The 27,067-nt window shown below is 44.1% G+C and overlaps 1 protein-coding gene across 1 annotated transcript in view; it reads left to right on the plus strand.

Moving 5' to 3' along the window:
• Positions 1-27,067, plus strand: part of LOC124800238 (glycine-rich cell wall structural protein 1.8-like) — a 118,754-nt gene that overhangs the window by 65,726 nt on the left and 25,961 nt on the right. The window contains exon 3 of the mRNA XM_047262979.1: positions 19,696-20,134. Coding sequence (XP_047118935.1) covers positions 19,696-20,134 — 439 coding nt within the window. The remainder of the gene's footprint in view (positions 1-19,695; positions 20,135-27,067) is intronic.

Consider the following 27,067-nt stretch of genomic DNA (forward strand, 5'->3'; position numbering starts at 1 on the left):
CTACTTAAAACTAACTAACCTAAGGACAGCACACACATCCATGCCCGAGGCAGGATTCGAACCTGCGACCGTAGCAGCAGTGCGGTTCCAGACTGAAGCGCCTAGAACCGCTCGGCTACAACGGCCAGCTCGGCGGGTATCAAGGTGAAGAAAACAAATTTTTATGTACATCATCGCCTTCTCTGTGCCAAGCAGTTTTCACCTTGGGACTGCTTATTTCGCACAGTGACCACACGAATAAGTGCAGGAAAATTGGGGCTCGCACAGCGACTATGGACAGTCATTTTGCCATAGTTACCACAGCGGTAGGGCCAAAGAAAACATCTTTGTGGAGAGACACACTGAACTGTGGAAAACTGATGTATTTCCTTCATTTCTTACGTATTCAGTCGTACACATCTAAGGGTGACACACCGCAGTTCGAAATCTCTGCATCTGAAAGCGGTTTTCTGTATCTGAAACCAATCATTGTGCACCATGAAACGAAGCAAATTTTTGGTTAGTTGCTAGATAAAATTCTTAAATAAATAAGGAAATTAAATCATGGAAAAGGAAAACATCATATTAAGCAGGATGTACGTCAGATGACAGACGCAGCTCACAGCGGAACCAGAAAAACCGGTCTAGGGATGCAGCATTTTCATTTACATATAAGCCAGCATGACTACGACGAACGTCCGCGTTCACAACAAAAACAAAGGCACAAGAATGGAGCTGGTACGCATCATTATCTCTGGAATCAGACCGACTATTACCCTAGGACGAATCGCAGACAGATTCACAGAACTAACGTGCACGACGGTACCTGATGTTTACCGCCAGAGGGCGCCGTAAATTATGGCTGCGCGGCGTCTAATTCGATCCCGACGGCCTTTCCCGCTGGGTCATGCTGCGCTCATCTACAAAAAACGGAAGCTCCGGTCGACTGTTTCAGGCCCGAAGAAACTCATTCCTTTTTCCTCTCTCGTTCATTGCTTTACTGTCTTATTTTCATGAACCCGCAGATAGCTTAAAGCGATTCGGCTCTCAAATCGACTCTTCAGTGGACGAGTCGTCAGTCGCTTCAGTCGCTTGAAATTCATAACAAGTAGTTTTATTTATTTTTCATTCTATTCTACAGATTGCATCAAACAATTACTTTGATTTCTTGCACTGAAACATCTTCTGTTCTGATTCGTATATATACATCCCCACCCCCACCCCCGTGTGAAGCTGTGACAATATTTTAGTCGATATAGCTAGCAACCTGTGTTTTTTTCTTTTTCTGCCACGAATCGCTGCATTTGCTTTATTACGTTAGAGCGTAAGTCCTTAGCATCTTTGTTTTGCATGTTGGTATCCCGGTTGCTAAGGATTTATTTATCTATCGATTTTCGTTCCTTATTTGTAGATCACTATTTCTATTTGAGTTTGCATGTTGCCATTTTGTCATTTGGAGATAGTGAGTGGAGCTGTGGACTCTAGAAAATGGAGTGCCAAGTGGAGAAAGCGCAAAGTTTCCGACATATTCTTCTGTTTGGGTTCAGTAGAACGATGACAACAGGAAAGACAGCCAGAAACATTAGCTTCATGTATGGAGATAATGCCATTGGACAGAGCACGGCAAGAAAATTGTTTTCTCGTTTTAAGGAGGATCCTTCTGATATTAGTGACCCTCCAAGTTCAGGAAGACCTTCGGTGTTTGATGAAGATCGTTCAGACGCACAAAGATCTACGTCAATGTATTCTACAAGTGCCAAATGCGATGAACTGTGATCGTTCCACCATCGTGCCACATTTGCATGCAATGTGGAAGGTTCAAAAATCGGGTGTAAGTGGTACCACATGCTCTAAGCCAAAATCACACAAATCTGCGGGTGGCCATATGTACAGCCCTGTCTGCTCGTCATCAACTACCTCGTGAACAACACCGACCATCCGTATTCTGCATCGTTACTGGCGACGATAGATGGTGTATTTATATTAAGGTAAAGAAAAGAAAGGAATCGTTGAGCCCAAACAAAGCAGAAACTCCCCGTACAGAAACCTGCGCGCATCCACACTACATAACATATGCATCTCTTGATATTTATTGTCAACAGCTGAGACATGGCTCTGAGCACTATGGGACTCAACTGCTGTGGTTATCAGTCCCCTAGAACTTAGAACTACTTAAACCTAACTAACCTAAGGACATCACACACATCCATGCCCGAGGCAGGATTCGAACCTGCGACCGTAGCAGTCGCACGGTTCCGGACTGCGCGCCTAGAACCGCGAGACCACCGCGGCCGGCAGCTGAGACATCTTGCAGACGAAGTCCACAAACATTGACCAGGTTCAAATGGCTCTGAGCACTACGGGACTTAACATCTGAGGTCATCAGTCCCCTAGAACTTCGAGCTACTTAAACCTAACTAACCTAAAAAATCACCCACGTCCATGCCCGAGGCAGAATTCGAACCTGCGACCGTAGAGCTAGTGCGGTTCCACACTGAAGCGCCTAGAACCGTTCGGCCACAACGGCCGGCCATCGACCAGGAAGACTGCGTGAAGTGATGCTACTCCACGATAATGCTCGCCTGTATTCTGCTAGATTGACAAAATACACTAGAGAGGAGTTTGGTTGGGAAGTCATTCCGCGCCCGCCTTATTCACCTGATTTTACGCTTTCGGATTTTTACCTTTTCCGCTCTCTATCGATCAACCTTCAAGGAACTCCCTTTCCGGATGAAAATGCGCTCCGAACATGGCTCGACGAGTTTATCGCCTCAAAACCAAGTGATTTCTACAGTCGCGGAATGGAAAAGGTACCTCCAGCGTTGACAGACTGTTGTAAATAGAGAAGGAGAATCTGTTAATCTGTTATTGGTGACTACTGTCCCTGTTATGTGTATCTGTTGTGTTTATTAAACTTACGCTACGAAGTTATACACCAACCCAGTATTTGCAACAGTGCGGTTAGAAGTTGGCCAGCGTGTTGTATTAATTTGAAATTACGACTGCAGTGGGCCGTGTTGCCTAGCTGATATAGCGAGTTCTGGGGAAAAGGAAATTTAAGTAACAGGATAGGCTAGGAATACTGGGAAAAGAGAAAGATTTGGTTGGATGTGTTGTACAAGGGTAACGAGTTTGTATAGGAACAGTGGTAATCATTATTGTTGCTTTAATAGACGTGCCGTTAACTGTCTTCTGAAGCAGGAGATGTTACTCAGTCCCTTGACATAATGCGATAGGTTATTTCAGAGTTGGGTTCCTGCCACTGAGAGGGGCTTCGACAAAGTGGCTGACCGATAGAGTTGGACAGAAAAGATTTTGCGCTGATTGGAGCAGGTGTTTCCACCATGTTGAGTAGGCAAGAGCGTTAAGGTCGAGGAGGGACAGTAGGGACAGTGTTCAGCGGTAAGACAGTGCAGAAGACAGAGGCTACGGAAATTTCCGCTCTGTCTGCACACATGTGCATATGATGGTGAAATCTGATTAAACAGTCGAACATCACAAATCATTTACTGGAATTGTGCGACATGTGCTTAGACATCTAGTACCACATACCTCCGAGAAGCCATCAAGGACATGTCAGACCCATGACACGCAGAATTACTGCTGTAAAACTTTTCTTAGGGCGACCAACAAGCTATCAATCAGGTAGTCGTAAAGTTTTTGCTCATTAGTGTATGTCTGCAGGGATTAAGGCCCCATTCTCGTTAGCCATCCGTAATATAAGTTATTTTTCGATTTTTTGGAAAACTAATGAAACAATCAACGTAAATCTTTTTACACATTATTTATTGAATCTGGGACAACATTTTCTGATTTTTCTAAATAAATTCACTGATCATGAAGCCCGCCAGCTGAGGAGTTAAAGTTGCATTGTCCAAAATGAGGTGTGTCCTTGACTGAAGCCTGCAAATCTTATCTGAAATCAAAAAACAAACAATTTTCTTAATCTATAGAATACTGCACATCGAGAAATACTACAGTCTTTTTTTTTAATTTGACAAAATAATAAAATGGTGGACGTTTCAAACAAAGATGTGTTTTGTCGTATGTGTTAGGTAACTTTTTTGCGATAACTAATGAAACAAAGCCAAAACGTTAACCTATTACTCCTTGCAGACACGCCCGAGGAGTAATTCAGCGGATTGCGGACACACTAATAAAGATATCTTTGTGAATTCCAATTCCATGTATGCAGCATACGTCTAAGGTACCAACTCACCGAGACTGATCATCCAGACTTATGTATTTCGATACGCTCGTAGCCTGCTTCCGGCGTGAACCATCCTGTATCGTGACTCATCATTTCAAGAAATACTTTTTCTTGTTCGGAAAGTTCGCTGGCAGTTTTCCTGCCCATGCTAAATTCGATGGGCTGTTTTGTTCGTCGACCAGAAACACGTGTAAGACGCTGGTGTCTGTATCACAAAACGAGAAGGTGGTTTTGGAAGATTTCGCTGATCGTTCACGTGTTGCGTTGCTACTGGCCGTCTATTCGCTGTATAATCCTTGGTAGTCGACGGTGACCCCTGTTATCAACATGTTATCGCTATCGGGTTTTTATCCAGACGATTTGCGATATTCACGGTACACCACTGAAAAAGGGTGAACTAGTGTAGCCGTCGGCCTGGTGCAACAAGCTTTAGCTATCCCCTAGCGTGCTCAGTCACCTTCTGTACCGAACAGAGATTCGAATGGCTTGCATATCCAGCGTCGTTATTGTAGCTGTCTTGCACAGGTATTTAATACGTATACAGTTCAGTGTTGCGACGATGAGCGAACGGAGGGGGTAAAATCCGGTGCCGACGACGTATAGCCTATTCTTCTCGAACACCGGCAAGGGAGATGCCGAACGTCCTGATCCGACGGGCAGGCCAACACGAGCAACATCACAGGGCCTTACTTTGCGAGACACTGTGGGGATGTTTGGACTTTAAAGTAAGACAGTCACGGAAAGTTAGGTGATCAGTATCTTTCCGCCACAGTCTTTCCCTGCCAGATAAATAATGGAGATGAAAGTGCTGAAAATTTCTACTAGCATCATACTGGAGTCGGCTACGTCCAGGCTAGGCGCCACTCCACAAGTATGGATGAGTGACCTCGGTTACATAAGCCTGATCTGCCTGTATACTAATGATCCAAGCCGGCCGTTGTAGCCGAGCGGTTCTGACGCTTCAGTCCGGAACCGCGCTGCTGCTACGGCTGCAGGTTCGAATCCTGCCTTGGGCATGGATGTGTGTGCTGTCCTTAGGTTAGTTGTGTTTAAGTAGTTGTAAGTCTAGGGGGTTGATGACCTCAGGTGTTAAGTTCAAATGGTTCAAATGGCTCTGAGCACTATGGGACTTAACTTCTGAGGTCATTATTCCCCTAGAACTTAGAACTACTTAAACCTAACTAACCTAAGGACATCACACACATCCATGCCCGAGGCAGGATTCGAATCTGCGACCGTAGCGGTCGTGCGGTTCCAGACTATAGCGCCTAGAACCGTTCGGCCACCCCGGCCGGCTGTTAAGTCCCATAGTGGTCATAGCCATTTGAACCATTTTGATGATCCAAAGCTTTATGACCAGCTGCTTAATAGCGTGTTGGTCCGCATTTGGTACGCAATACAGCAGCGATTCGGCGTGGCATGGAAACAAAAAGTCCTTGGTAGGCTTCCAGAGATATGTGGCACCAGATTTCTACACACTGGTCACGCAGTTCCCGTACAGACTGGTGGCTTGAGTGTGCGGAGCTGTCGCGTTCCAGATGTGTTCCGCAGAGTTTATTTCAGGCGATTTTGATGGCCAAGACATCAATGTGATTTCGCTCTCATCAAAGCACTGTAGCACGATTGTGAGCTTGAGACAAGGACTGTTATCCTGGTGGAAGATGTCATCACCAATGGGGAAGTCTTCAAGCATGAAAGGATGTAGGTGGTCCGCAACAGTGTTCACCTATTCCATGGCCGTCGTGGTGCCTCCGATTACTACTACAGGTCCTATGGAACTCAAGTGGATGTCCCCATTAGCAACGTACAGACTCCAGCAATGTGTGTCTCTTGCACGGTGCAGCTTTCGAGCGGCCGTTCTCCTGGTTGAAGGTGTATTTGGATTCGACTGTCGACCTGGTGTAACAAGAAACGTGATTAATTTGACCAGATGATTCGGTTTCATTGCTCCTTTGTCTAGACTCGATGATTCCCTGATCACTGTTGCCGCAATTGGCGATTCCGTTGGATCAACATGTCTGCTATGTCCTACCATCAATAATATGCCCTGAACGATGTGCTCCGAAACGCCTGTGGCTGCCCCATCGTTGTACTCTGTCGTCAGACCTGGCACATACCACCGTCTGTTGTGCTTTACAGAGGGGGCAAGCTTCGGACCTCCACGTTCTGTTGCGGCGTGGACTTTCAACACCTTCTCCTCTCCTTGTGGTTTCACGGTCCTTCAACCGTTTTCCATAGATGCTCACGACAGCAATACACGGACAGCCGACCAGCTTCGCCGTTTCCGAGATGCTCGTTCCCAGACGCCGGGACGTAGAAAAATTTGGAAATTTGTGATAAGTTCCTATGGGACCAAACTGCTGAGGTCATCGGTCCCTAGGCTTACACACTACTTAATCGAACTTAAACTAACTTACGCTAACGACAACAGACACACCCTTGCCCGAGGGAGAACTCGAACCTCCGATGGGGGGAGTCGCGCGAACCGTGGCAAGACGCCTGAGACTACGCTGCTATCCAGCGCGGCCGGGACGTAGAAATCCGCCCTTTGTCAAAGTCGTTTATGTCGCTGGACATCCCCATTTTCGGTCCGTGTCGCCGAGAGAATGATTCCCCCTTCGTCTCTGCTGCGCTTATATACTTTCCTTAGCCGGAGCGCCATCAGGTGCCGTTCAGTCTCGCAGAGGGAGTGGTCATAATGTTGCGGCTAAGCGCGGCACGTGTAATGTTATTGAGTTATTAGGGCTGTAGTAAATATGACGCTTATCGTTGAGGAGTCCATAGTTTTCGTTTTCTACGTCTCTTTTCTGAGAAGCGTCAGCAACGGCCAGCCAGGCATTGTACGGCGGCAGGTGAGAAGCTTGCGTGGGCGGTGTCCTGGGAAGGCGATGAGTCAGCAGGTACGTAGGCCATTAGCGCTGGCTTACAAACAGGACCTTGGATGCTCTCAGGCCAGTGAGTGTCCGGCTCGGATAGCAGACGGAGACTTCCAGGAGGCGACACACATCACCACGACCAAGCTCTCGCTAGCCACTGCCTGTTCCGACAGTCATCTCCTGTGCTGAAGAGGTACTGGTGTTCGCAAGCTGTGTCATAACATTGTGTTTTGAGCCATTTCTCACTTTCCGAAAACTTAAGCATTTCTTATTGTATTCCACTTCCCTAATGAGATGTTCTGTTGCTCGCATTAATGTATCTTCAGCAATTAGATTAGTATACTAAGCTTTACTTATACAATATCGAAACTTTTAAATTCTCTTAAACTTCAACTACACACTTAATGGCTTCAGTCTCAGTATATAAGATGTGTAAGGGTCTGTGCTGTGGATTACTGACCTAATAGTGATATTATGTAACTACTTTTTTCGGAACCCTACATTTGCAGAGTTCAGTCGCTAAGATTCTTTAGCGCACTGTGTGTACTAGTGTGCTTTTGTGACATCATATTATAATACGCGCAGTTTACAAAAATCGGTTAGTTTCCTAGATGATAAAACGTCAAAAGTGTGAGAGAAAGTATCTCGTGTTGCAACCTGTCTGCACGGCAAGCATAACCTCATCCTTTACGCAGCTGAGATTACTGCGTTTTTCCTGTGTGTTGCATACTACCCGACTCGTCTTCAGGCGAACATCCATAATTCCCAACATTTAACTGGTGAAACATTATTTGTATACGTCAGTCGGCTTACGTGTGACGGTTACAAATTACAGACATTTATGTGACATTAGTCCCTCTAGAGATAATACTTCTTGTACAGGGTAAGTCGAATACCAGTCACTATCAAACTGTAAGAGCTCGCCGATGGACAGAACTTATTTTATTTAATTATTTTTCCCTGAATTACAGTGTTACATCGTGTTCCGACACATGAGTCGCATAATAAAAACATTAATGCCGATAACACTTTCATATGTAGCAATAGCTAAGTAACTGCAGATTGTACGCCGTTATAGTGCATGTTTCTTAACATCAATTACCAACCTGTTCTGTCACTGCAGATTAGGCTTCCCAAATTACCCGTAAATTGCTTTAGAGAAATTCCGATTTGTTCATATGAAATATAGCATTGCATTATAGTTTCTAACGATCTCCATGTCGATGAAATGTTAATTCCTAACTTTCCTTCCATTACGTCCTATATCTTTTGTCCTTGACTAGCTACTCGTCCTCCGGAAACGGCATCGCTTTTCAATGGACTTTAAATTCTAGAAAATAAGATTACATTTTTTACACATGTCAAGTCAAAGAAATGCGTAACCAAGAGAAATTGATGTATCGACGTCTCTTGTAGCCGCGTACAATACTGCAATATGCAGCATGTGGCAATATCATCCATTTCACGGATCCTTGCATATCATAAGAGTTTCCTTAAAAAAATCAAACTACTGAATGCATAAAAATTCCTTAAAAAACTATCCAGGAATAAAATCTCGTGGTGAAGCGAATTTGTAAGTGCGTGTATGTGTAGCAAATGAGAACTACCACAACTCTAAACGTGTAGGTGACCATCGCATAGTTTCCGTTGTCGCGATCACTTTTTTTCGGCTTCAATAGCAAGAAACTACTCGAATATGGCAGTCACTACATGTCGATATCATTACAAGAAAATCGTTAGTAGCTGTTGCTCGAAATTGTGACGAAATGTACTTTTAGAGGTAGCTGTATATCAAAGATCTTTATATTATTATTATTCACGCTTCCTTTGACCATACGGGAAGTCATCACGTTCTCCTCCAGTTTAAAATAAATAAGTAAATAGAATTAAAAAGTTACAAAATCATTTTTTATTTTTTAATGAACAGTGTTTCATTTCAAAATACCTGTTTAATTTTTCATGCAGCTTTCAAGTGAAATGCCTAAACAGATCACACCTATGGACGTAATTCAACATCGATTACACAGCTTGTGAAGCCAAGAGACACACACCGACGGAAAAAAATTAGTACACCTGGAAAGAAGACGTCGATTTTACTCCGATAAAGACATATGCCACCTGGGAGATAATAGATGTACTGATAATAGTTTCAGCGTCGTCCTCCAAAAGATAGCGTAGAGGCATAAATACCAGAGCGCCATCTGTGTCTACCCTTTAATACGGAGGAATGCTCATAGCCAGAAGGCTCAGTGTGGTGCAGACGCAAGCAATCACGCCACGGAGACGCACTAGTGCTCCTATAGTCAACTGAGCGAGTTTGAAATTGGTCAAATTGTGGTTTTCCGAGTGGCAGGATGGTCCCTTCTGAAAACTGCCTCAAAAGATGGACGTGCTGCGTCAGTTGCGCAACGATACTGGTGTCAGTGGTCACGTGAACATTGTGACACCAGTAGACGACGTTCTCGCTGTCCATGCAGCACAGAAACCAGCCAGGATCGTCGAATTGTAAGGGCGGCAGTGACAGATTGTACAGCTTCAACAGCACAGATAAGAGGGCTGTCAACACGAATAGCAGTGGGTCTAGAGGTGCGCACATCTCTAGCCCGGCTTCCACGTACGCCACAGCATCGACTGGTGCAGTCAGAGGTTCACTTGGAAGATGGAATGGAATGCTGTGGTCTTCAGCGGTGAAAACAGGTTCCGCCCGCATGGAAGTGATGGTCGTTTGCGCATACGACATAGAGCTATTGAGCGCTGTCTCGTAGAGTGCATTCGTCCAAGATACACTGGCCCATCCCAGGCCTTATGGTCTAGCGAACGATAAGCTACAGCTCTCTTTCACGTTTGGTGTTGCTAGAGGGAAGGCTAAACAAAGCTCAGTATGCATAGAATTTAGTTTGACACATATTTTAGCCATTCCTGCAACAGAAAGATGATGTGTTGTTCCAAGAGCATAATGCTCGCCCGAACAATGATCGTGAAACTCAACGTGTTCTCCATGACATGGGCAACTTTCCTGGGCAGCACGATCTCCGGACTTGTGTCCAATCGAGCGCGTGTGGAATATGATGCGACGAGAAGTGACTCGTGCGACTCGTCGACCGACAACTCTTAAAGAACTACGTGAAGAGGTAGAGTAGGGGTAGAATAACGTACCCTCGGACAGTAGTGGCCATTTGTACGATCGACTGAATTGCTGACAAAGGAGGCTAAACCACATACTAATATGGGTCTTTCAGCATGGGTCGATACCTGGTACCTCAGAACAGCTTGTGCTACTGTGAGCGTAATCATTTCATGTGTCCCATATACACACTTGCAACAATGAATATTGAGTGAATTGGGAACCTCTAAAAGGGTCTACTATTTTCTTTCTGGCAGTGTATTGTAGCATTCATTGTACGATACTGACTCACAGAGCATGAAGTCTTCATTCCAGTCATTCTCTGAAGGAATAATGCTGGCTTGATTCTTCACGGGACCTTTCATAATACTGCTCACACTCAATACAGCAACAAAGTGTAAAATATCTGTTCCATACATGGAATAATCAACTGAAAAATGAGCCCATTATTAGGAGTAGTCTTATAGGTTTAATTTTCACTTCGGAAAGATGTTACGTAAGTAATTATAGACATAGGTATGCATTTCTGGTACACACTGAAATCCCCGCGGCGTGATACCGTAGCTCGCCGCAAGACTAACAAATACAAAATGACAGAGCCAATCTCAAGTTTATTCATGGGCTGTGCAGTTTTGTTTTGGATAGTCGACCAGCGTGCTATGGTACTGCGACGCAAGGATTTCAGGGTGTACCATAAATGAAGTTATATAGACATAGGACTGCAAGCAACAAAAATAATCATGTAACTTTGTTATGTCGAGGTGTTATATCGAGGTGAAATCTTCCGTGCAAATAGGCTGCATACGTCTCAGTTAGAAATTCGGGGAATCACAGTCTACTTCAAATTTAATCCACAACGCACATCAATCATTTGATATATCACAACTTATTTTGAGAATTACGCACATTCATTACAACTTTGACTCAAATTTTTTTCCTTATAAACGTTATTTTTCATTAATTACAATATTATTTAAATACATGATCTAAGCCTATGAATGAAAGTTCTAATTCGAAACAACATGAACGCTTACGACGCACGCTATAGGTTATCTTCAGGCCACAGAGGGGTGACAGGATGGATGGAAGGGTCTCTGTCTTAGAACTCTGCCAGACTTAAGAAATTTTCATGTATGGATCTACAATTATGTAACATGTTGCCAGCACAGGTATATGGTATGCCACTGAGTGCGTTCAGAAACATACCTTAGAGGAAAAAAATTAATTCGAGGGGAAGATTTAAAAATTGTCCTAAAGAGGATCTTAATTATTAAGGCTTTTTCATTTATGATGTAGGCCCGCACATATTTGTCTACATGCGTGTGATACGAAAAGTATCTTGACCTGTATTAGTAATCATTCATATTGTTTCTCAAGTTAGCACCTGCTTTTGTTAACAGATGCTATTCGTACAGGGATGATTCAGGTATCGTTAAAAAGGTTTTTTAATCAGCTTCTGACATTGCAAGGCGATTTTTCGCTAAAACACCCTGTTCATGAAGACTTTTAGCATAAAAGACACTTTTAACTAACATAGGTAAAACAGCGTCATGGATGTCCAGTTTTATATATATATTTTAAGAAGCTAACTTATTAATCACAAATAAGAGATTGCCTTTCCATATTATCTCATTATGAATACCATTTTACTTGTTTTAAAGTACTTATTAACTGGATAATTTATATACGGCATTGTCATAGATAACAGCTGTGACCACTGCAGTAGTCCATTATCCCTGCCCAACGAACAAGCTGACTTTACTAAACTAATATCCTTTCCAAAACGACCAACATATTAGTCATTGTCGCCGTCAGTTCTGATTTTTCTACTGCTAGTACAGCTTAAAGTGTTTACTGTAATTGAAAATGTTTGTCTAATTGAAGTTATAGATTATATGCCCCTACTGACAGTTACTGATCTCTACCTACTGTACAAGGCGAGAAGAACATTCGGATCGCAAAACACAGTTTTGGACATATGGAAATTTAAATATGAGGATATATCATAAATTCGTGATTATTATTTCACGTCGTTCGCTTTATTTTTAAACATGTTTTTCTCTTCATTCTCACAATTATCCTTATCCCAGCGACTATATTTATTTCAACTACTGTTATTATTTAAAACTACATAAGTTCGAAAGTCTCGCACAGTTCCCCTGGTAGGCTATTAATATAATTATCTTACCACACCCTTTCACTATGTACGTATGTACCTGTATAAATTTGTGTATGTACAAAAAGCGACGACACCGACTGCATTTAAATGCTTAAAGATTGATAATAAATAAACAACTTATATAATTAATTTAATTAATTCACAGTTGATGCGAAACAAAACTTCAAACAACGTCAAGGAGGAAAAGGGTTTCCTTATGTTCTGCAACTGTTATTTATGTAATCACAAATTGGTTTCGTCTTCTTAAGCCAGTGTCAGATGGCAACTGAATGTCACAATCACAGATAAAGAGTCGTGCGGTTTGCACAGGTATTGGTGATCCTGATAAAGGATGTTTGCAAACGAAAGTATTACATTTTTATGTTATAATAAAGAGATCTTTACATTTAAATAAGATTATCAACAAAATTGATTGTATTATTATAATTTAAAATTTGCATAACTGAAACTTGATTTCACAAAAAGAGAAGAGGCAAACTGTGGCTTGTAATTTGAAACTAAGCCTGCATTCGGTCTCATATGCTTAATAATTTCAAAATAAATTTACTGCAGGTACCTGAAATCAGCTGACGTATTTGACTGCGTGCTAGTTCATTCTTAAACGTCCAAACACTTTTTCTTTATTCACAATGTGAAACTGAGTTTCAAATATGCAAATTTTATATGTAGTCAACGTCGTTAATAATCACTTTTAAACGTAACGATTTCATTTATAATATAAAGAAGTGGATTTTTCAATATTCGGCTTCTGTATCTTAAACATCTCTATAGCTCACAAGTCTTTTTATACATGGTTGCAACGCTCATTTGTATCTGACGACGGGAAAGACACCGAAAGTTACAGACTATCAAGTGTTTCGTTACTGAAGTATATGTGTGTATACATATGACGAACTTTCATAAGATTTCTTGCGCATCAGAGACGTACAAATAAAGCACAATATTCTTTCACTCACGATATCGTCACGCACAGACTTCCCTGCGCAGAGTGGCTGTATCGCATTTGTAAGGGAAGCTGCACAGGTGGGTGCAGTCTTCGTCACTGCTTAATAAGCCCGTCACGGAAAAAGCCCCGTGACAGTGGACGAGCAAATCGGTAAACACCAGGACAAACACGCGTAATGTACACTGATGACGCGTCTGGCCTTCGGAAGCCGCCTACCTCAGCGGCAGCATTCGTGTGATAGTGCAAGTTGTCGACAATCACGACACGTGCATGCCCTGCAGGAGAGTTAGGACATCTGATGTCACGCTAACCATAGGTATCTGAAATTTCCACTTTTACCGCTCTTTCAGTGTGAAACGTCCCCTTTGAACAATTCTACAGGACTGTGCTTAAACTGACACACAATATTTTGTTAGCGCAACGCAATCTGACTTTCAAAATTGCGTTGCGCTAAAAAATATTGTGTGTCAGGTTAAGGACAGTCGTGTATAATTGTTCAAAGGGGACGTTTCAAGTGCATCTTCCTCCCTGTCCCTCTTCCCAACAGTTACTCTCTTCGATATGACTCAGCAAGTGTAACATAGTTACGGCTGATTCCAATAAGTAAATTTTCTCTCGTGATTTAATATCACGACCAGTGCTATGACATACATCAGTATTACAGTTCTTTCATGTACACTGTCGTTGTACTTTCTTTACCGTATCTACATCTGCATCTACACTCTAAAAATAACTTTATTTGTGTGTGACACCGAGTGCTTCTTATTGTATCACATGTTTAACGTTTCTGTTCATAATACGTCGCGTAATTAACGTCGAAGCCAAATCTCGGATTGGGGAGGAAATCATCCTGACATCTGCCTTAGGCGGAGAAACCGTGACAAATTAAATTTGCAGAGCCGGACAAGGAATTGAACCAAGCCCTCTCGAATGTGCGGCTAGTGCGTGAACCACCTCGCACAGTGAAGTTAGTTTCCATTCCAGTGTTGGATTACATGCGTGATATACACTCAGATGACAAAAATCGTTGGATACCTCTCAGTGTCGTGTCGGACCTCCTTCTGACCTGCGTAGAGCAGCAACTCAACGTGTTATGGACTCAATAAGTCGTTGGTAGTCCCTTGCAGAAATATTGAGCCATGCTGTCTCTATAGCTTGAAGTGTTGCCTGTGCAGGATATTGTACATGAACTGACCTCTCGATTATGTCCCATAGTGTTCGATGGGATTCACGTTGGCCAATCTGGGCAACTAAATCATTCGCTCGTATTGTTCAGGATTTTCTTCAAAACACTCGCGAACAATTGTGGCACCGTTATTGTTTGGGAACAAGAAGTCCATGAATGGCAGCAAATGGTCTCCAAGTAGCCGAACATAACGATTTCCAGTCACTGATCGGTTCGGTTTGGTCAGAGAAGCACGTTCATTTCATGTAAACGGAGCCCACACCATTATGGAGCCACCACCGGCTTGCACAGTGCCTTGTTGACAATTTGGTCCATGGCTTCGAGGAGTGTGCGCCACATTCAAATCCCATCACCAGCTCTTGCCAGCTGCGCGGAGTGGCCGCGAGGTTTGAGGCGCCATGTCACGGACTGCGCGGCCCCTCCCGCCGGAGGTTCGAGTCCTCCCTCGGGCATGGGTTTGTGTGTTGTTTTTAGCGTAAGTTAGTTTAAGTTAGTCTAAGTAGTGTGTAAGTCTACGGATCGATGACCTCAGAAGTTTGGTCCCTTACGAATTCACACACATTTGAACATTTTTTTTAGCTCTTACTAACTGAAATCAGGACTCATCTGACCAGGCCACTGCTTTCCACTCGTCTAGCGTCCAACCAATGTCATGAGCCCAGGAGAGGCGCTGCAGGCGATGTCGTGCTGTTAGCAAAGGTACTCGCGTCGGCCGTCTGCTGCCATAGCCATTAATGCCGAATTTCGCTGCACTGTCTTAACGGATACGTTCGTCGTACCTTTTACAGTGGCTTTATTTATCGCAGGGTTGCTTGTCTGTTAGCACTAACAACTCTACGCAAACGCCGAACCTTTCGGTCGTTAAGTGAATGCCGCCGGCCACTGCGTAGTCCGTTGTGAGAACTGGTATTCTCGGCATACTCTTGACACTTTACATCTAGGAATATTGAATTCCCTAACGATTTCAGAAACGGTACGTCTAATGCCTCTACCTGCAACTACCACTCCGCGTTGAAAGTCAGTTAATTCCCGTCGATCGGTCATTATCACGTCGGAAACTTTTTTACATGAATTGCCTGATTACAAATGACAGTCCCGCCGCTGAATTGCCCGTTCATACATGGTGTGTGCGACACAACCACCTGTATATGTGCATATCGCTATCCCATGACTTTTGTTACCTCAGCGTACAACTATGTATTTCTAACAGCATTCGATAGCTCTTAGGAAGAAGCGTTCCCTCGCGTAGTAGATGTCATTGTTATGACGGAACATTCCAAAAGTAAATGTTTGCTACGAAGGACGCTAGCACAGCATAGTTTCACTACCATTACCACGTTATCATCGCACAACAAGCCTGAAAATCTGCTTACACATCAGTATTTTCAGGTTTCCCAGTTATTTTTCCGAATCATTTCTTTCGAAACTCCGTCGTGCGTTTTATACCATTGTTTTCCATGCCTTGGTATCCAGTTTTGTTAAGATTAAATTTTTTAAAAAAGCAATAGTATCTTAAACATTTCAATAGACAAAAACATGGAAAAATAGTTACCTCTTTCCGTATTATCACTTACAACAAGCATTGTTTCGATATTTTTAAGAATATTAGGTGTGTTTCCATTTCGTGAGATGCCATTTATATTTAAATTAGTTTTGAAATGGATTCACATGCATGTAAAAATCAAGGTACGAGATGGTTCCAAAAGGTTCCCGAAATTTGAATTTCCCGCACAAATGGTTAAGAACATACTGAAAAACCGCCACACGTTACCCCGTAAATCCTTCTTGAATCTGTATGGCAAGTGGCTGCGAGTTGATTGGCTTGATTAGTTGTTGGCAAAAATACTCCCATAGTCATGTTTTCGTGAGTTTCCGATGGCCCACATGAAAGAGCGGCGTACAAAGTTTTGTTTTAAACTTGGCAGAACCGCTGCAGGAACGACCAAATTTTGAAGCAACTTTTGGGGGCAAAGCCTCATGTCATACAGGTACTTATGACTGATACAAGCGTTTCAAAAACGGGAGCATGTTAACTGATGATGACCGTTCCTGTCGGCCGTCAACTAGCACGTCCAGAAAGTGAGCGATGTGATTATGCGAGATCGTAGACAAACCGTTCAAGACCTCCGTGTCACCTTGGGTATAAGTTATGGTATCTATGAACGTATTCTGTCGGAAAAATTGAACATGAGAATGCCGTGGCGTTTGTGCCACGATTGTTTGACTGCTTTACGAAGATCAAAAGCAATTTCGCTTGGAAGTATGTAGGAACGTTAAACAACAACAGAATTATTCATCATGTCCGAATCCATGGGAGTGGTTGTGCCCCACGACCTTGATGTAATCTAGGTCAAAAATAAGGTCAGCATCTGTCGTAGCTTTTTTATTGCACTGCAGATCTAGGTTTCAACTGACAGCTGCATCGTCAATCGAAACCTAGAACTGCAGTGCAATAGAAAAAGACATGGTACTGTGATCGATGCTGACATTGTTCCTGTAGTGAACAACATGACTGTTAAAACGAGTTGTTTTCTCCTGATCAGACAGTCAATAAAGAGTTCTATCGCGAGGTTTTAAGTCGTTTAAGTGAAAACTTGAAGAAAAAACGTCCACGAGGATGGAGTACAAACGACTGGATATTCTACTATGTAAATGCACAGCCGTGTGGCGTACACTATTCAGGAAATTTGACTGAAAACAAATAGGTAGTTGTTCCCCACCCACCGTACTCACCACACTTAGATGCATGTGACTTCTATGTCTTCCCTAAGATGAAAATCCAGTAAAGGGGAGAAGCTTTAATACAGTGGAAGATATAGAAGCAGATACGCTGAAGAAACTGAACTCCCTAATAATTGCGAATTTAGTATGCATTCCAAATGTGGTAGAAACTTTCTGGTCTGTATATTAGCTGCCAAACCTGGAGAAAAAGAGCAATTAATACGTAATAATTGAAATTAATATACAGAGTGGTCCAAAAAAATGTATCCACTGTTTAAAGTCCATAACTTGCAAACTAACTGACGGAGTTGTCTCATTTTTTGTGAAAGTGTAGCTTAAAGTTCAACTTAAAGATATCACCGTGTTCGAAATGGTCACCATTAACATCCACACACAAATGATGCCGCCGAACTGCAGTACTACTGACTGCAACGTGTTCAGTTGGATATTTGCACATGAATGTACAATGGGTTCTCGAAGTTCATCCAATGTGCGTGCATTTTGTCGATAAACGATGTCCTTTAGTGTTCCCCACAGGTAAAAGTCCAGAGGAGTTAGGTCTGGGGAACGTGATGGAAACTCCACAGCACCTCTATGGCCTATCCATCTTCCTGGTAGATTTTCGCCGAGATACGCCCTAACACGATTTTGGTAGTGGACTGGGACACCATCTTGTTAAAAGTAAACTCTTCCGTCTCCATACAAGTCTCTGATGGCAGGTAAAATGGATGTTTGAAGTTTCTGAAGATACACCTCACCGTTAACTGTGCCGTCAAAGAAGAACGGCACAATCAAGCCCCGATAAGACAACCCTCACCTTACATTTAATCCTGGTAGATTCACGGCTTTGTCTACATGGACGTTCGGATTTTCGGCGGCCCAGTAGATGAAACTGTGGCGATTTACTTTACCATTGAGTTTGAACTGTGCCTCAGACCACACAATCATCTCTGCAAACTCTTCATCGTTGCGCACCATTTTAGTAAACCACTCGCAGTACTCCATTCTACGATCTGGGTCGTCCTCGTTCATTGCGTCTAGCAATCGGGGGATGTAGCACTTCCACTTTGCTGCCTTCAAAATTCGCCGAACACTCCAGTTTCACGGGCGCACTGTCTCACAGACTTCTGTGGTGAGCGATTGAATTGTTGTAACACACGACGGGAGTTAGCTGGACTTGTTACTGTTACAGGTCGTCCAGATCGTTGTTTGTGTACATCTTTAACACAGCCTTCGGCTTCAAATTTGTCTCGAATGCGACGAATCGTTAAACGTGTCGGTGACTCTGTCTGATACTCAATTCGCCATTGCCGTTGAACCTCATTAATGTTTTCGTACTTAAAATACCACTTCAAAACTGACTTCCTTTCATCGAATGTAAGCCTTGCGCCAGCCATGATTACTCAGGTAACTAGGTGCAACTAAGAACAAAACACTGACTATCTGGCGACTGTCATCTGACAAAACAAAACAACGCAATATAACGCTTGTGTGGCGATTGCCGGAACTACAAACTATTACACTACCAAAGATGAGACAACTCCGTCAATTAGTCTGCCAGTTATGGGTTTCGAAAAAGACGATCGTGTGGAACCCAGCTCGCGCTATTCGTCCACGAGACTCAGAGGGCCATAGACACGGGTTCCCAGGTAGATGCCGTGTCTCTTGACTTCCGCAAGGCGTTCGATACAGTTCCCCATAGTTGTTTAATGAACAAAGTAAGAGCATATGGACTATCAGACCAATTGTGTGATTGGATTGAAGAGTTCCTAGATAACAGAACGCAGCATGTCATTCTCAATGGAGAGAAGTCTTCCGAAGTAAGAGTGATTTCAGTTGTACCGCAGGGGAGTGTCGTAGGACCGTTGCTATTCACAATATACATAAATAACCTTGTGGATGACATCGGAAGTTCACTGAGGCTTTTTGCGGATGATTCTGTGGTATATCGAGAGGTTGTAACAATGGAAAATTGTACTGAAATGCAGGAGGATCTGCAGCGAATTGACGCATGGTGCAGGCAATGTCAATTGAATCTCAATGTAGACAAGCGTAATGTGCTGCGAATACATAGTTTCGAGAACATACCTTCACCGAGGAGTCAAACAGTATATTGCTCCTTCCTACATATATCTCGCGAAGAGACCATGAGGATAAAATCAGAGAGATCAGAACCCACACAGACGCATACCGACAATCCTTCTTTCCACGAACAATACGAGACTGGAATAGAGGGGACAACCGATAGAGGTACTCAAGGTACCCTCCGCCACCCACCGTCAGGTGGCTTGCGGAGTATGGATGTAGATGTAGATGTAAACAGTGGATACATTTTTTTGGACCCCTCTGTATTTCTGGAGATTTCAGATATCGTTTCATAGTAGGGATGACTGCATCAGACGCGTCAAATTATTGGTGATTACAAAATTGTAAGTGAGCTCAACATACTGACGCTTTGTTTTTTTGTGTTGTAGGAGTTGGTGCGGTAGGAACTGGCCATCACGTGCCGGCGACAAAGAGCTACAAAGCGGCCGGCGGTTACCAAGGAACAGGCGTCGGTTACCAATCAACAGGCGCTGGTTACCAGGGAGGCGGCGCAGGCTACCACGGAGGCGGCGCAGGTTACCAGGGAGGCAGCTCAGGTTACCAGGGAGGCAGCGCAGGTTACCAAGGAGGCACCAGTGGTTACCAAGGAAGCGTCGGCGGTTACCAAGGAACAGGCACTGGTTACCAAGGAGGCGGCGGCGGCTATCAAGGAGGCGGACAGTACCCGTACTACCCGACGGTGCACACGGCGCCCGTGGCGCAGCCGTTCGACTTCGCGTCGCTGTTCCGGTACTTGCAGCAGCTGCAGGCCATCGTCCAGCAGCAGCAGCGACAGCATCAGCTCGCTTTCAGCGGCTACGCGCCTGGGTGAGGACGCGCGACTTGCTTCAGCTCTGCCGGCCTCCGCAACACACTCACACGCTACGCCGAAACACACTGCGTCGTCACTTAACTACACTTACGGAACTGCAAAATGTTGCACCGTGATACATCAGCCCAATATTTATCGAACTTGGTGGGCACGTTCGTCACACAACGAGCATCAAATTATTAAATTTTGATTCAGTATGGAACAGATGTCAACCATCAGCAGCATTATCAGGTGCGACTCCCCCAGGCAGCAAAACACTCTTGTACCCTTTATATTACATAGGCGCGAAGAGTCTGAATGTCATCTTGAGGCATATCTTGCCATGCCTGAAACACATGGTGTGTCAGTTCACGAAGATTGCTGGCTAGAGGTTCATATGAAAGATTAAGTCTTCCCATTTCATAGAAGACATTCTCCATGGGTGACAGATCAGGAGGCCGAGCAAGATAGTGGATGATCCGTACATTCCTCAAGCATTTGTGGCGTGAACTGTGGTGAGTGCTTTGGAGTTAACCCGCTGGCATATGCCATATGGTATCCTGGTCATGAGGAGTATGAGAACAGGGTTTGCACTTCTTGCCATGCACTGGCGAGTATTCAGCTTCTCTTCAGCTCAGTCCTGTGACCATATCAGACATCTCCAGACTGCTAAGGTCATCAGTCCCTAAGTTTACACACTACTTAACCTAAATTATACTAAGGGCAAACACACACACCCGAGGGAGGACTCGAACCTCCGCCGGGACCAGCCGCACAGTCCATGACTGCAGCGCCCTAGACCGCTCGGCTAATCCCACGCGGCGGGTCGACCTGGAGCGTGACAGAATGGCAGAAACGAGCCGTCGTGTTTGGACACGCACATAGTCATGTTGTAAATGAAGTGGTCCTATTGGTTGGTGTATTTACGTTTCTGCAATGGATGCTGCACCACTCGCACCCTTGTAACATGGCGTTTGGAGGGCGGACGAAAAACGATCCTACACGACAGGGCGCAGAGACGAGTGTCACGTCATGACAACCCGTTCGGGCCTCCACAGAAATGGTGTTGTCGGTGAACGCAGGTTCATCTTAGTCCGTTACCAATCCATAGCTGCGAAGGGAATTGCATGTAAAGGACATTTGGAAACAGATATCTCGCAAAAGTCATAGCTCACAGCAACACACAAAGCTCTACGTCTTCAGTGACCCAAACACTCGGAAACTGGACAGTAACTGGCTGGAGTCAAGTAATATGGTCTAATCAGTCATGATTTTGCTTCTTCCTTACTGGTGCAAAATGTCGAGTGCATTGATTGTCCACTGTGGAGGATCTAATTTATCTCAGAGGTTGTTCTGTGTTAAACTATGGGTGTTTTTCGACCCGGGGCTTGGTCCCTCTCATTTAGGGTACCGCGAACATGAACTGGGATGTTTATTTAAATATTTTCAACGACCAAGTGTCACTGATTCTTTTATACCTTCATGATTACCAGAAGTTGAAAATACCGCTTCAGTTGTAAATTTCTTTTATCATAACGACCGGTTTGGGCTCTCACAAGCCCATCCTCAGGTGTCGCAACTGTGCTGTGGACACCGAGCGCCGCGGTGGACGGGTAGTAGGCGCGGTGTGCTACCTATCAGCCATTACAACACTGTGACCCTTTCTTTTAAGATCACAATAGCCTTGTTCTCAAGACTGGACACATTCTTTTCTGGTTTGACGAACAGTCTGGCTCGATATCGTACTTCGAACCGTTCGCTAAATCACCCAATAGAAAAGGTTTGGAAGTATTTGGAGCAGCCAGTTAGCATTCAGCTTCCCCACAATATGTTAGCTTTAAGGGATCTAATTAAAAAAGAGGCGCTGACCTGTATATGGCATACGTGAAGAAACTTGTAGACTGTATCCGAGTTCAAGCCATTATTACGGCTAGAGATGGTGCAACACGGTATTATCATCATCTCTCTTAGTGGTGATTAATTTTTGCCAGGTGTACTTACTTTATGTTTGTAGCAACTTTGTTCCACTCGATTGAATATAAGCTGTTACTCAGCAACCCGCATACCTTCTCGCCCACAAGGCACTAATCTACGCAGAAGTGACAAAAGTCATGCGATAAGTCCTCATGTCGTGTTGAACCTCCTTTCGCAGGGCGTGTTCAGCTGCTGGACGTTTCATGCACTCAACAACGCCTTAGAAGACCCCTGCAGAAATACTGAGCCATGCTGCCTCTATAGCCGTCCATTAACTGCGAAAATGTTACCAGTGCGGGACTCCGTGCATGAGCTGACCTCTCGATTATGTCCCAGTTCTGTGATATTCATGTCAGGCGATTTGGGTGGGCAAATCATTCGCTCAAACTCTCTAGAATGTTCTTCGAAGTAATCACGAACAGTTGTCGCCCGGTGGCACGGTGCATTGTCATCCATAAAAATTTCATTGTTGTTTTGGTAACATGAAGTCCATGAATGGCTGTAAATGGTCACCAAGTAGCCGAACATAATAATTTCCAATTTCCTGGCAGATTAAAACTGTGTGCTGGACCGAGTGATTCAGAGTTCGAGTCTCGGTCCGGGACACAGTTTTAATCTGCCAGGAAGTTTAATATCAGCGCACTCTACGCTGCAGAGTGAAAAATTTCATTCTGATAACCATTTCCAGTCAGTAATCGGTTCACGCGGACAAGTCCATTCCATATAAACACAGCCCACACCTTTATGGAGCCACTACCAGCATGGACAGTCCCTTGTTGACAAATTGGCTCCATGGCTTCGTGGGGTCTCCGTCACACTCTAAACCTACCATCAGCTCTTACAAAACTGAAATCGGGGCTCATCTGAGCAGGCCACGGTTTTCCAGTCATCTAGGATCCAACCGTTATGGCCAAGAACCCAGGATGGGCGCTGCAGGCGATGTTGCGCTATTAGCAAAGGCACTCGTGTCGGTCGTCTGCTGCCAAAGCCCATTATCGCCGGAATTCGAAGCACTGTCCTAACGGATACGTTCTTCATACGTCCCACATTCATTTCTGTGATGCCGGCCGAGGTGGCCGAGCGGTTCTAGGCGCTGCAGTCTGGTACCGCGCCTCCGCTACGGTCGCAGGTTCGAATCCTGCCTCGGGCATGGATGTGTGTGATGTCCTTAGGTTAGTTAGGTTTAAGTAGTTCTAAGTTCTAGGGGACTGATGACCTCAGAAGTTGAGTCCCATAGGGCTCAGAGCCATTTGAACATTTGAACCATTTCTGCGATTATGTCACGCAGTGCTGCTTGTCTGTCAGCACTGGCAGCTCTACGCAATTGCCGCTGCTCTCGGTCGTTAAGTGAAAGCCGTTGGCCACTGCATTGTCCGTAGTGAGAGGTAACGCCTGAACTGTGGCATTCTCGACATATTCTTGACACTGTGGATCTCGGAGTACTAAATTTCGTAACTATTTCCGAAATGGAATGTTCCATGCATCAAGTTCCAACTACCATTCCGCATTCAAAGTCTGTTAATTCTCGTCGTGCGGTCATAATTACGTCGCACACCTTTTCACATGAATCATCTGAGTACGAATGACTGCTCCGACAGTGCACTGCCCTTTTATACCTTGTGTACACGATACTTCCACCATCTGTATATGCGCATATCGCTATTCCATGACTTTCGTCACCTTAGTCTACACACTTTATAGTGGAAGCGGGAAAGTGTAGAGATGCCACTGTGGATAGCCGCGCTAGCCACACAGCGCACTCACAAGCTAGAGGCGACCACGCCTCGGTCGGCACGTCACCGGCTGGCGTGTCCTCGATCCTGACGCTGGGATAGCATAGGTCGCGGAGCCGCCAGCTGTAGAGGCGGGAGTTCCACCACGTCAGCGCAGCTCGTAGCTATGACAAAGAGCGCGGGGACCATTGTTCGTGGACTGCTTCGACCGAATAGGATAGAGCGAAGCACTATGAACTGAATAGCGTCTCCTATGTGGCTGCGTTCTCCCACTTAAGTGCACTCTTTAGTAAATGGAATAGGTCTCCCACGTAGCTGCTTTTTGAGTTCGAATGCGCTTGCAAGACGCGATGTCTACCAAAGTCATGGCAGTCTGCATGTTGATAACCACCAGTAAGGAGTTTTCTGGGAGATTAAAACTGTTTGCAAAAGAGACTCCAGTGTGGAACCTTGCCTTTTGCGCACTATGAATTGAATAGCGTCTCCTATGTGGCTGCGTTCTAGCGCTTAAGTGCACTCTTTAGTAAATGGAATAGGTCTCCCACGTAGCTGCTTTTTGAGTTCGAATGCGCTTGCAAGATGCGATGTCTACCAAAGTCATGGCAGTCTGCATGTTGATAACCACCAGTAAGGAGTTTTCTGGGAGATTAAAACTGTTTGCAAAAGAGACTCCAGTGTGGAACCTTGCCTTTTGCGCACTATGAATTGAATAGCGTCTCCTATGTGGCTGCGTTCTAGCGCTTAAGTGCACTCTTTAGTAAATGGAATAGGTCTCCCACGTAGCTGCTTTTTGAGTTCGAATGCGCTTGCAAGATGCGGTGTCTACCAAAGTCATGGCAGTCTGCATGTTGATAACCACCAGTAAGGAGTTTTCTGGGAGATTAAAACTGTTTGCAAAAGAGACTCCAGTGTGGAACCTTGCCTTTTGCGCACTATGAATTGAATAGCGTCTTCTATGTGGCTGCGTTCTAGCGCTTAAGTGCACTCTTTAGTAAATGGAATAGGTCTCCCACGTAGCTGCTTTTTGAGTTCGAATGCGCTTGCAAGATGCGATGTCTACCAAAGTCATGGCAGTCTGCATGTTGATAACCACCAGTCTGGAGTTTTCTGGGAGATTAAAACTGTTTGCAAAAGAGACTCCAGTGTGGAACCTTGCCTTTTGCGCACACTGTCGTTACCAATGAAGTTATTGAAGCACACCTTACGGCTCAACTGAAAGCATTGTTGCGGCGAGTTGTGAGTGATGAATATATTGCCCACTCGATTAGGGCAGTGCGCATGAACGGCAAAGGTGCAGGTTCAAATCTGTTCAACACACAAGTTTATTTGAGAGTACACCGTCCCGCGGAGTAAAATATTGTAGGGCAGTGCTTGGGTTGAGTTTACACTCTTTCCCGCCATATTGTTTTTCCCTAGAATTTTTGTCCAGCAAAATATGCATGCGACAGCTGTAGATTTCGGTACATAGAGGAGAGGATTATGGTCACATTGAAAGCCTGGGTAGCTAAACCAGTAAATAAAATTCCGATGTCTGCTGCTGGTCGTTTCTTCTTGTTATCCGACGTACAACGCAATCTTCTCATAAACAAACAACATTCAAATGCTGTTTATAAAGGAGAAACCTGTGGCTTACAGTACAGTTGCGTTGAAATACCAACCGTATGCTTATCCAAGCATATAGTTAACTTCATACCAATCTGAAGTTCGTTGCATGCCACCTTCGTGGCGATGTAATTTTAATGGCATGTACCAGTTAGACAGAAACAGAGTGAAAAGCTTGTAGGGATGTTGGAGGGTAGCTGTGCTGAGAAATACCTGTTAAGGAAAAAACTCGGTACTTTGCGCCGTTTTCGAGTTAATTAGAATTGAAGTTAGACAATCAGGCTGTCCCGCGTCCATGTTTTGTATCACTCTCTTATTCAGGGTTAGGAAGCTAAACGAAGAACACGTTTGGCGACACCGTCTCTGGCGGACAGCTTGAATTTGCACACCCTTTGACCTCAGTGATTAACTGTAATGCTAAGTAACTCGGAAACGGCGCAAGGTATCTAATTTTTTTTGTACCAATTATTTCTCAGCACAACCTACTCTCCAATTTTCTTACAAGATTTTCAGACAGTTTCTGCCAATACCCGCATTTCACTACAATTTTCTAGCGTTGTAACTCCTCTATAAGGAAGGACATCCTTTGTATACAACTTCATGGAGCTCCCCACTTACCCGCTAGGTTATTTATACACGACATATCACAGTTAATTGCGAAGACTGACAAGGTTAATAAGTAAACTGTAAAAGACGCAAAAGCATTTCACTAAGCAAGGGTCCGTAAAAGAGCTGTCTGTGAAACAATTTCGGATGTGTACTTACGAGTCGCCAGTGACTTCAGTATGAAGTGTTGACCTCGTCAGTACAAATGTATCTCAAATGTAGACATTTTGCTTCAGTTCCCAACTCATTCGGCTCAAATTACATCAAAGGAGATCTCAACAATAAATACAACACTACTTTATGAAGTTCAGTTTTACAGTTTACAGTACACTACAGCAGTGGAAATCAAAATGAAGGCAGGGTTCCTACGAATGTGGTAGTACAATGTTCGTAACATACTGTATCGAATTTATTATGAAATTAGTAGATACATATAAGACATAAACAGTCACGACGGAAGACATAGCCTATTTCGCGGCACGAGTAACAAGGCGTTTGCATTTCCTGGGTGGAAATTGGTATAAAGACACTCACTGTCCTATAGTGTTATTGCATTATCAGTAATTTGTCCAATCACTGTTTTCTCTAATTACCTCAAAAATTCTCTTCAGCATTTATTTTGTTAGGGTTTGTAGTTCTTGGAGTGAATTGTCGCCCGGTTTTCTTGCATCGCACTTTCCGGCTCACATACGACCTCAAATTGCATTCCATTGAGATAAACACGCCCTGAACTATTCCCCAAACATTTTCCGTGGGTTTCATATACGGGCTATGTGCAGGCCATGGCAAGACACCGACATCTTTATCTTAGAACCATTTTTGGTTGTAGCACAAACATGCACATGTGCGTTAACTTATTGAAACATTAGACTTTCACTCCCTAAATCTTCATACATTCTAATCAGTTCTGTCTATAGCATCTCAGTGTACGTGTTAGAGTTCATTGTGGTGATCAGCCAAGCAACGCGTGATTTACCTTCAGCGTAATAGGCTGCCCAAATCATAACACTTTCACCACCAAAATTTCTGCTCATC

The sequence above is a fragment of the Schistocerca piceifrons genome, chromosome 1, assembly GCF_021461385.2.
Source record: "Schistocerca piceifrons isolate TAMUIC-IGC-003096 chromosome 1, iqSchPice1.1, whole genome shotgun sequence".
Classification (NCBI taxonomy): domain Eukaryota; kingdom Metazoa; phylum Arthropoda; class Insecta; order Orthoptera; family Acrididae; genus Schistocerca; species Schistocerca piceifrons.